Below are 12,270 nucleotides of genomic sequence, written 5' to 3' on the forward strand. Positions count from 1 at the left end.
GAGCACGCTTAGATTAGGCCTATGTTTGAAACAAAAACACTGTGGCTAGAAGGAGACATGGCTTTTAAAGGAACACGCCACCCAATGTCAGTAGTAATATATGTTCTTACCTTAACTTTCACGAGTTGAGTCATACCTCTCCCGTGTCCATACGTGCACTCAAACGCTCTGATGCGCGGCTGGACTGTGTTAGCATGTTGCTATGCTAGCGGGCTTTGACGGCAACTAAGCGTAGAAGTAATCAAAAACATCCACGTTTTACCGACTTAAATACAGTTGCACGAGTAGTTGATAGAAATGCTACGGCCACGCAACATGAAACGTGGCGTTTTTCCAAGCGAATAAACCGGAGAACTACAATGTGTGGCGCAATAGCACTTGGGAGTACTTCGACCTAGCGTAGTAGTATTGTTAACACCTAATTGTAGATCCTATACACCACAGAGTTTAGAATCCATGCTGGATCGATTCTCAGCCTCTCCCTCCCCTCTGAGCGAGAGAGAGGCACACACACTAGAGATGCGCTGATGGGCTATTATTTCAACCATAACTGCATAGCAAAACTTATCATCCATCAGCCATCCATCAACACCAAAGTTTTTTGACCAATCTTCGAAACGGCACCCGCCCACCATCCGCTGGTTATTTTAATGTAGGGGGTGATGCGCTGCTGACGTGAGGCTAGAAAGCCCTTGCCTGTTCTAGGAAGACTGATCCAATGCAGCAAATATATTAAAAGGCTAAAGTCGTACATTGGCTATGTTGTAGCCTATCCCCAGAATATCAGCAGCAAACTCAGTCTCTGTCTCGCAAAACAGTCTCCAAATAAAACGCACATCGGCCTGTTACCTATACTGCCAGCTTGTGACAATATATCGTCCAAATGCTTGATTGCATTGCATTCTCCACATTTTTAGCTACATTTTCATGTACCACATCAGCATTTTTGTTCAGTGAATCTTTTGTAAATTGCTTTAAAATGAATTGCGCTGTCTGTCTGAAAAAGAGCGCTCGTGCAGTCAAAATGAATGGGAGTCTTCAGAACAGGCTTTCAGTCACCCTGACATAACAGTGTGTAAAGTAGCCTATAATGTGAATGACTTGTTATTTTATCAAGGATTTATTTCTTTTTGCAAAAAATAAAGTACAATAGGCATTAATTAGTAGGCCAGGAGCATGTTGAAATTATGTGGCAAATTGTGTTTTTTATTACAATGATAAAATTGTAAAAGGACGTGACCGAAGCTGAGGCAAGCCAGGCAATAGGCCTATAGGCCCGACGGTAATTGTAAAGCAATTTACAAAAGATTCACTCAAAAATGCTGATGTGGTACATGAAAATGTAGCTAAAAATGTGGAGAATGCAATGCAATCAAGCATTTTGGACGATATATTTTCACAAGCTGGCAGAAAAGGCAACAGGCCGATGTGCGTTTTAATTGGAGACTGTTTTGCGAGACAGAGACTGAGTTTGCTGCTGATATTCTGGGGATAGGCTACAACATAGCCAATGTACGACTTTAGCCTTTTAATATATTTGCTGCATTGGATCAGTCTTCCTAGAACAGGCAAGGGCTTTCTAGCCTCACGTCAGCAGCGCTGCATCACCCATATAGCCTAGGGGAGAACCGGCACAATTGTAACACTTTTTTATTTTTCCAATTCAAACTCGATTTACACAAAGACGATAGACTTGAGAGTTGTGAAATTTGACCAGAACAGAGTCGTACATGTCTACTCCATGAAAGTTGAAACAGAATTTAAAAAAGATGTTATAGTTTGTCAATAATTTAACTTAACAGCCATAAAAAAGTGCGGTACAGTTGTAACAGTAGCATCATGAATGTAACACTAAAATCGTGAATCCTATAACATATTTTAACACAAAACAGTGCTGTGTTAAACAAAGAGCATCTGTTTTCATATAAAATCAAGAAAAAAAGTCCAAATGTATGACTGTTAAAGCTAATTTATTGCATTATTGATTAGCCATTGCAGACCATATTACGGTGTTATGCTAGCTCACAATAACCTTTAAATATGCTTATTTTGGCCATATCCACTTGATAAAACCAGTAAATATAGTTGATAAACTGCTTATTTCTTACATGTCTGAAGCATTTGGTCCAACAGTGATATTTCAAGTTGCTGTGTTAACTTTAATTGGGTGATGGCGGCACAAAAATCATAATCCATAACTCGCAATGAGAATGTTCGTGCATTCGCGATAAAATCAGTTCATCTTGCCATAGAGACTGGTGTTACAACTGACCCGCACAGGTCATGTTTTTATTTTCATTTAATTGCATGTGCTGTGACTACATAAATCAAATAGGACTCATGTTAACTTGAAACAGAGGGACTGAAGATATGAATGACATGTGATTGAAGTCCACACGCTCAAATTTCACAAAGCAAACTTAAACAAACAGTTGCGGTTAAAAATAAATAAATCGCGATGCTTGAATTTTGCACCTTTTTGCTTAATATCTCTGGTCGTATTTATAGTAGACCATTCATATGTGGATGGCTGTAAGATTAGGCCTATACATAATTACATGATATGTGTCTGTTTACGTTTCCGTAGCTACACCATATCTTGAGAATTAAACACTGTTACATTTGTACCGCTGTTACAATTGTACCAGTTCTCCCCTACATTAAAACAACCAGCGGATGGTGGGCGGGTGCCGTTTCGAAAATTGGTCAAAAAACTTTGGTGTTGATGGATGGCTGATGGATGATAAGTTTTGCTATGCAGTTATGGTTGAAATAATAGCCCATCAGTGCATCTCTAGTGTGTGTGCCTCTCTCTCGCTCAGAGGGGAGGGAGAGGCTGAGGGTCGATCCAGCATGGATTCTAAACTCTGTGGTGGATAGGATCTACAATTAGGTGTTAACAATACTACTACGCTAGGTCGAAGTACTCCCAAGTGCTATTGCGCCACACATTGTAGTTCTCCGGTTTATTCGCTTGGAAAATCGCCACGTTTCACGTTGCGTGGCCGTAGCATTTCTATCAACTACTCGTGCAACTGTATTTAAGTCGGTAAAACGTGGATGTTTTTGATTACTTCTACGCTTAGTTGCCGTCAAAGCCCGCTAGCATAGCAACATGCTAACACAGTCCAGCCGCGCACCAGAGCGTTTGAGTGCACGTACGGACACGGGAGAGGTATGACTCAACTCGTGAAAGTTAAGGTAAGAACATATATTACTACTGACATTGGGTGGCGTGTTCCTTTAAGACCCCATATGGAAAACGCATATTATTTAGTATAAGTATAAGTATAAGTATAAGTATATATACTCTTTTAATCCAGTGTGGGAAATTTGGTCTCTGCATTTATCCCAATCCGTGAATTAACACACTCAGCACACAGTGAACAGTGAGGTGAAGCACACACTAATCCCGGCGCAGTGAGCTGCCTGCAACAACAGCGGCGCTCGGGGAGCAGTGAGGGGTTAGGTGCCTTGCTCAAGGGCACTTCAGCCGTGCCTACTGGTCGGCCAACCCTCCGGCTACAAGTTCGAAGCGCTAACCAGTAGGCCACGGCTGCCCCAATGCCCTATTTATTGAGGTTTTATCACTGAAAACGATTATTTCTGAAAACTTTGGCCAAAGTTGAGATGTGGGAAAACTCATGGTTTCACTTTCATCAAGGAAAAACAGCGTGTTGCATTGTGACATGTTGTTCCCTCGTTCGTTTGAAATCTCTGATTGACCACCTGTTCGAGGGATTTGCGACAGCCTTTTTCCAGCTGTGTAAAATATTTGTAGCATATCAGTGTTCAACTGAATTATTTTTCAAAACGGAGGGGATATAGGATATCAGTTTTTTCCTAATAGCCTACCCTAAGCTACTACGTATCTCTTAGATTTCGCTAATAAGTGTTGTAGGAGTTATTGACGGCACTAACTTTTACAAAAGACCAGAAAACAATGTTAAGGCATTTGTGGAGAAGAAGTCGGCTTGTGTGTTTTCTTCCTACACCTCAAGGTAAGCTTTTTTCATTGCTCTGATTGGTTAGGTCTATCCAATTGAGTGCAGAGGCACCCCCCCCCCCCCCGTATCGTTTGAAACACGCCCCATAATTACATCCCAATGGAGCAGTATCAGACTCATATTCTGACTGTATATGAGTATGTAGATGTGAGTGTGTATATGAGTATGTATGTGTGTATGTTATGTGTGTATGTATATATATATATGTGTGTATGTGTGTGTATGTGTGTGTATGTATGCGTGTATGTATATGAATATGTAGATGTGTGTATGTATGTTTGTATTAGGGGTGTGAATCTCTCATGTAAAAGACGATACGATTCGCATCTAGATATATGGACACGATTCGATACAAGAAAAGATACATGTTTATAAAAAACGATTCATAACGATTCGATGCGATGCGATTCGATGCAATTCGATGCAGTTCAAGAATGGAAAGGATTCTGAAAGATTTTTTATCATTTTCTCAAGGTGCACATTCATTTTATATTATCAATTATCATGGTCATGGTTGTCAATTAGGCAAAAAAAATGTGTGAATATTATTATCTAAACTGAGGTTTGTATCATATACTGTATTGAAATGAAAAAATAATAGTCTACATTTCAGTCAAACACAGCAGCCAAATACAACATAAAAATACTTTATAGACTTTATAGATTTTATAGAGTTATATCTGATTGTTTTCAAGGAGCTGTAGCCTTGTTGAGGTGAGACAATACCGAAATAAAACCGTGCTTAAGACACTCTTGGCCTTTTTTCATATAGCCTACAAGAATAAAATAGGCCTACATATCAATGAACTCTCTGGGCTTATTTTGTTTCAACGGTAGACCTAATATGCAGAAACCTATAATGCCACAAGTCTGGGTGAATATGAACAAAATTATTGGCTAATAATTTGTGCATCGTTTTAGCAGCAAGGGCCAAATTATTATTTAACATTAAGGAAATCCCTTCATCAAACGTAAGGCTACTCTACAGACTATCGTTGCTGTGTTTAATTTTGTGCTGGATTTTGAAACAACGACCGAGTGCGAGTTGTCACGTGCTTAAATTGCAGTAGATGTATGGGTAATGAGGTCCTTTAACAACTTTGGGCAATGAATGTAGCCAAAAACGAACTGCATTACCCACAAATCCGTGCCACGTGTAGTTTCAAAACCGGAAGTGGAATGAACAAGCTGTTTGGAACGGAAATGAGAGTCTGAGCAAGCAGAAAAGGTTTTGAACCGATTTGTAACAAGTAAATCGATATAACGACAGGTTTATTTCAGTTTTATTCCGATACGGGGCTTCACGTATCGATGTAGCCGTATCTTACAGGTTAAAAACGGATACCGATACGTATCGGTTAATCTTTACACTCCTAGTTTGTATGCATATGTGTATGTTTATGTGTGTGCTGTATATGTGTGTGTATGTGTGTGTATGTATATGAATATGTGTGTATGTATATGTGTATGAGTATGTAGATGTGTGTATGTATATGTGTATGTTTATGTGTGTATGTTTATGTGTGTATGTATGTGTTTATGTTTATGTGCGTATGTATATGTGTGTATGTATGTGTGTGTATTAGGGGTGTGAATCTCTCATGTAAAAGACGATACGATTCGCATCTAGATACATGGGCACGATTCGATACAAGAAAAGATACATGTTTTAAAAAACGATTCAGTACGATACGATTCAATGTGATTCGATGCAATTTGATGCAGTTCAAGAACGGAAAGCATTCTGAAAGATTTGTATATGTGTGTATGTATATGAATATGTAGATGTGTGCATGTATGTGTGTATGTACAGTATATGTGTATGAGTATGTAGATGTGTGTATATGCGTATGTAGATGTGTGTATGTGCGTATGTATATGTGTGTATGTATATGTGTATGTATATGTGTGATTGGCATCAGAAAAGGCACCATGGAGATTTTCTTCCAATAATCTGAGAAAAATGTGAATCTCTTCATGCACACAAACTGCTCCCTGTCCCATTTCCACAAATTCCACACGCAGAATAGTCATGCTCCACTTGTGATTCTCTCTCGTAAAATGTGCATAATAGACACACACACATACACACACACTGCTGCAGGGTGGGTTTCACAATCCTGCTCTCCCTGTTATCAGCCTGCACCGCTGAAACACTGGGGATGTCAACGAAGGCCTGGGAACCATGTGTGCTCAGAACACACACACACACACACACACACACACACACACACACACCCTGCGTCCTCATCCCACTTACCACTAACACTGTTAGCAGTCAAATAAAACCCACACGGAATAAACAAGAACTTAAACCATTTCAGATGAGAAGAGAAGAAAAGAGAAGAGAAGAGAAGAAAAGAGGATAGAAGAGAAGAGGATAGAAGAGAAGAGGATAGAAGGGAAGAGCAGAAAAGAAAAGAGAAGAGAAGAAAAGAGAAGAGGAGCGAAGAGAAGAAAACATAAGAACAGAGGAGAGAAGAAAGGGGAAGAGGGGGAGAGAGGGGAAGAGAGGAGGAGAGGAGAGAAGAGAGTAGGGCAGGCAGGACAGAGAAAAATACAGCAGAGAAACAAAAAACAAGCCAGTTTTGACTAAGTGCTTCCCTTCAGCACAGTGTGATGATGAATGAGCTCAGTGTGGCTTAACCCCTCGTGCTTAGAACGGAACCCAGAGCCACACACACACACACACACACACACACACACACACAGTGAATCTGTCTGGGCTCTTCTGAATGAATGGGGGCCTTTTGTATCCGCACACAGAGACAGACGCACACAGATACAGACATATTTTGTCTTTTAATGGGAGAGACAGGCCCATCTGGCTGTGTGATGGGGACCTCTGTCTGGACACACACACACACACACACACACACACACACACGAGTTGAAGGCTGTTAGCAGGTTTAACCGCCATGAGCTAGATGTAAACAACAACAACAACACACACACACACAGAATAGTCAGGTTACGGTGATAGACACCTAACAACACACACACACTCACAGACTCACACACACACAGAAATAAACGCAGTTGGATTGCCTTTAGCTCCTCAGAGGCTGTGTTTAATGATATGGTTACTCCTGGTTGGAATGCGATCATGCTAACCATTATCACTCCTGCCCTATCATACAGTATGCACCCCCCTCGTGCACACTCCTGCCCTATCATACAGTATGCACCCCCCTCGTGCACACTCCTGCCCTATCATACAGTATGCACACCCTTCATGCACACTCCTGCCCCATCATACAGTATGCACCCCCCTCGTGCACACCCCTGCCCTATCAGATGTACCCCCCTCGTGCACAGCCCTGCCCTATCAGATGTACCCCCCTCGTGCACACTCCTGCCCTATCAGATGTACACCCCTCATGCACACCCCTGCCCTATCAGATGTACACCCCTCATGCACACCCCTGCCCTATCAGATGTACCCCCCTCGTGCACACCCCTGCCCTATCAGATGTACCCCCCTCGTGCACACCCCTGCCCTATCAGATGTACCCCCCTCGTGCACACTCCTGCCCTATCAGATGTACCCCCACAGTGACTGCTGGGGCTGAGGGAGTATACCTTAACTGCCAGGAGCCCAGTTAAAAACCACACACATCAATTAAGCCAGGAGGAGTGTGTGGTGTGTGTGTGTGTGTGGGGGGGAGGGAGGAGAACTGTCTCTGTGGAGTGATACAGTAGGTGAGTATTGTACAAAATAAAAACCTGTCTGCCACTTTGAGCAAGGCATTGTCTGCCAATATCTAAATGCCATATCTGATCATTAATATTGTGTGTAAGCTATATCTTTACAGTTGGCATAGTACAGCTAATAGGTATACTCCTAGAAGAGGAGTGCGATGAGAAATTACAGAAAAAGGGAAGGTCATGAACTACTGACCAGTAGGGTCTTGGGCCGCCAGGCTTATCAGCTGGGAGGAATGAATGGGTTTGGCTAAACTGACTCCCTTCTCCAGGCAAAGACATGCAGAGAATGTCAGACATAATTTCACAAAACTTAACATACCACGTTTGAATGGCCCATTATCTCAATCTATCAAAGTGACAGACATCTAACTTTGTTTCTTGCTCAAAATGCAATTCAGCTGTAGTTGTATAATTATGAATCATTTTCTTGTTGGAATTTTCTCTTTTCACTATCAGATTGGTCGAAACTACAGCAAGATGGCACCTTGACCAACTAACTAATCTCCATCACCTCAATGACTGAGCCACTGCCCTTACTTCACCCCTCATTTACCACTGCATAAACTTACAATCTTATCTTAAATCAACAAAACCCCATATTAAAATCAGCTCATACTTTGAATTTCCGAGTTCATATCTAAAACAAATCGTGCACTTCAGAAAAACTATGCAAAAGGTCCGAGGCACCTTTTATCTAATGTAAACAGTTTGAAAGACTCTGTTTATAATGGCTCCAAAGATAGATCCAAGCGAGCAAATAGCTGGTCTTGTTTAGCTTGGCCGGGCCAACACGATGCCATGGCCTTATAAAAAGCATTGCGTGGGATGCTAAAGTGCACCCTGCGACTAAACTGGCTCATGGCTACCCTGTTATTCAATTTCTCGCTCGTCTCCCCTCCTCCTCCTCATCGTCCCCTCCCTTGCGCTTGGAGTTCAGGGGTAATCTGACACAGATGTGAGCGCTCGGTGCTCCAGTCCTGCTGCATCTGTATTTTCAGACACACAGGCACAGAGATGGAGGCAGGAAGAACTTCCACAGCGTGGCCCAGAGCTCAGACACTGTATATAACACAACCCCCGTCACTGGGGCATCTATCTGGGACTACAATAGGTTCAAAGGGGCATTCAGAGGTGAACCAACCCTATAGTCCTCTATTGTCCCTTATTGTCAGTGTTCCTGGCTCTGTAAATGGCGGACATGGAGCATCGAAGGGGGGTCATCTGATTGCCAATCCCCAGAACTGTGGACTGGAGGTTTAAAAAACCAATGATGCTACAGTATTTACTTTTATGCACCATTGTGAGCTTTTTATTTGAGCCTTTAGTCATTAATTTGGTACAGGACATGAGTGATGTTTCTTACAGACGTATCTGAAGGTGAATTTGCATGGTAACGGATGTAATTTGCATCCATGTAGATAGATAGATAGATAGATAGATAGATAGATAGATAGATAGATAGATAGATAGATAGATACTTTAATTGATCCCCAGGGGAAATTCAAGAAAGATGTGATTCCATGGGATGCTTTTACTGTAAATAAGGCAGACCCAACAGGCATGGAGTTGGATCAAAGAGAAAGTTCTAGAAGGTGGCGAGGACAATAGAGGACTGTGGACTCGGTTAGCCCGACCAACAAGTAGACGGGAGGACAACTCCCCTCTGCTGCGAGCCAACAGGAAGGGGCCGATCAATAACTTCCAACCACCTGATTCCATCCAGCGAGAGAAACAGAGTCTGAGTGAGAGAGAGAGAAAGAGAGAGAGAGCGTGCACAAGAGAAAGAGTCGGAGAAAGAAAGAGAGAGAGAGAGAGAGAGAGAGAGAGAAGTGGAGAAAACATCCCACCACAAAGCACGAGAACTGATGCCAGTTCGGCAAGCTTACATAACGCTCAACGAGTTCGTAAAACCCTCGGCCATAATTGCACGCTGTGGAGGCAATTAGAAGAAGCAAGCCGATTGGCCGGGGCCTCATGAAACAAAGAGGGAAAAAACAACTGTTTGGCAGCTCTGATGCACAGGAGTTAGTTAACGCTTGGCACCGTCACTGCAAACAGCACAGGCTGCACTCAATGACCTCCACCAATTACCACATACTGTATAGCTTCTAATTGATTTGGCAGGGAGGTGTGTGTTCTTCACAGCCCTGTGACGGGGCAGGCTTACGATAAACCGACTGAGGTGACAGATACAATAGCAGACGAGTCAGACGAACAATGACAATGACTGTGATTAATTAGCCCGTCCATCAGAGGGACGCTAGCCACGTTGATTAGTCACTGTTGCTTTGCGGAGGAGGGTGGAGAATAACTGAAGTAGAGGAGGAAATAGGAGGTGGAGAGGAACTACAGGAAAATTACAGTCATTCAGCTAGAGACAAGCAAAGACAGTGGCAGAAAGAACGAGATGAAGAAAGTAAGACAGAGAGAAAGAAAGAAATAGAAGGCAAACGAGAGAGAGACAGAAAGAGAGAGAGAGAGAGAGAGGGAGGAAGAGAAGCCCAATAGAAACTCCTTTCGCGAGGCCCCTTCCTTCCTTCACACAAGTGTGTAAAACCCCCACACACTGCCCGAAAGGCGTGACCCTTGTTTGCTGTCAGATACAAATGCAGAAAAGAAAAACAAACGAGGACTGCGAGAAGCAACAGCAGGCTGCCGGCCGAGGAGTGTGAATCGAGTCCGGTCGAGTCCGGTGGTCTCTACCCGCGGCAGCACCAGCCACCAGCCAAAAGCTGGTAAAATATGAGAGTGGCTGGTAGATTTCAGACACAACATAACGATCTACTATTGAGTGGATTTAACCATTTATCTGTCAGCAGCTGCTAGATTCACATCTGACAAAGTTCCACTTCCAACCCTGGGTGGCTGCAGCTATGACTCTGCCCTGCCGCACGTGGGAGCCAGCATTCCCAACGTTCCCGACGTTCCTGAAAAGCAGAGCGGAGCTCACCTGGGCCGTCCTCGTCCTCCTCGCGCAGAACGTTGTTGTCGTCCGCGTCGTCAAGCGACGACTTCGCTCCATCCTCCACCGGGACCACTGTGAAGCTGGTGGGCATTTTCATACCACCTAGGCTACGCCTCACTCTGGATATTCAGTGTGTGTGTGTGTGTAAGTGTGTGTGAGAGTGTGACCACGTCTCACACACCTCCCCCTCGCTGCAGACCCCCTTATCTCTCCCTGCCTGTGCTTCTTGTTTGGCTTGGTGCGTACACACACATACACACTCTCTCTCTCTCTCTTTCCCTGTCTCTCTCACACACACACTCTCTCTCTCTCTCTCTCTCTCTCTCTCTCTTTCCCTGTCTCTCTCACACACACACACTCTTTCTCTCGCAGCTCTGCTCTGCGAAGTTCTCCGTTTTGCCCCTGTCTCTCGGAGACCGAGGCCTCATGTGACCAGCCCTTGTCCTAATAAGGAGTGTGTTAGGCCCCGCCCTACGGACCGGCCTCCCCACAAACACACATACACACACACACACACACACACACATGCTGGCGAGTTGCCTCCCACTCCTGCTATCAGAGATGGTCCCGGCTGGAGACAGGAGTGAAAGCAGGCTGCTCTCCCAGGCAGAGACACACACACACACACACACACACACACACACACACACACACACACACACACACACACACACATCCTGCCAGCATTCTGAAACTACAGGATTGATTAGCTTAAGTGCCTCCACTTACTGACAGGACCATGCCAGTGATCACTACTGGAAATAAACTACTCAGTGTCACAGGAAAGCACACACTTACACAGAGAGACACACCTAGACCCCAAAACACAACTCACAGAGGACACTGTGCAATGCTGTAGGAAAACTGAGATTCCTGCGTTAAACAGCATATTAACATTACGTAACAGACCCTCACAAAGACCAAACTCTCCACTGTGCTAAAATGACAAGAGATGTAGGGCGTGGCTAGCTAGCACCCAAGCTTCCTACGATGATGGCTGAAAATTCAACACTTCAGGACTGACGAGGTCATATTTCAGTGAAAGCAAAGCCTGTATGCTGATGATCTCATCTTGGCTGGGATTAACGTCTGGTGGTTGTTACCTGTTTGGGTCCATCTCTGCCACAGATTGTGATCCTGCAAAGGGCAAAGGCCATTGACACTAGGTCATCATCTAGTCTATTCTTCTTGACTGATTGGTTCAGATAACTAGCCTACAATGCAGTTTAGTTTAGTGCTTGACTAGTTCACATTTACCACAAGTGATGCTAATTTACTATCTTAGGTGTGGCCAATCGGGTCTACACAGCTATTACTGTAACAGCTTCTGACGTATTGGTATGAATCTACTATGAATCATGAGAAATATTGAAGGCATGCATGATTCTATGTCTGCCAGTGACACAAAAGCAATGCCTTCACTGACCAATCGAAATTGATATGTTCACAGAGCTATGTAGGCTAATGCTCGGGAATACGCAGCCATATACAGGAAATATACAAACATAACAGGGGCAACCGGGCAACCATTAATGTCGTGCCCTGAAATTGAACACAATTTACAAATAGGACAGGTGCTGAACTAAAACA

At 43.5% G+C, this 12,270-nt stretch overlaps 1 protein-coding gene across 6 annotated transcripts in view; it reads right to left on the minus strand.

Moving 5' to 3' along the window:
- slc12a7b (solute carrier family 12 member 7b) overlaps positions 1-12,270 on the minus strand; it is a 77,411-nt gene that overhangs the window by 50,578 nt on the left and 14,563 nt on the right. Inside the window, exon 1 of one of the 6 annotated variants that reach the window (XM_076290278.1) lies at positions 10,666-11,086. The exons of 4 other annotated variants lie outside the window; for them this stretch is intronic. In XM_076290278.1, coding sequence (XP_076146393.1) covers positions 10,666-10,777 — 112 coding nt within the window. In that variant the 5' untranslated portion in view covers positions 10,778-11,086. Of the gene's footprint in view, positions 1-10,665; positions 11,087-12,270 lie in introns of those variants that run through there. One more of the 6 variants, XM_076290281.1, reaches the window with a different exon arrangement.

This window comes from Alosa pseudoharengus, unplaced genomic scaffold (assembly GCF_046254945.1).
Source record: "Alosa pseudoharengus isolate Yale_2024_CS ecotype anadromous, Long Island Sound unplaced genomic scaffold, YU_APseudo_1.1 YU_APseudo_1.1_scf_18, whole genome shotgun sequence".
Lineage (NCBI taxonomy): Eukaryota > Metazoa > Chordata > Actinopteri > Clupeiformes > Clupeidae > Alosa > Alosa pseudoharengus.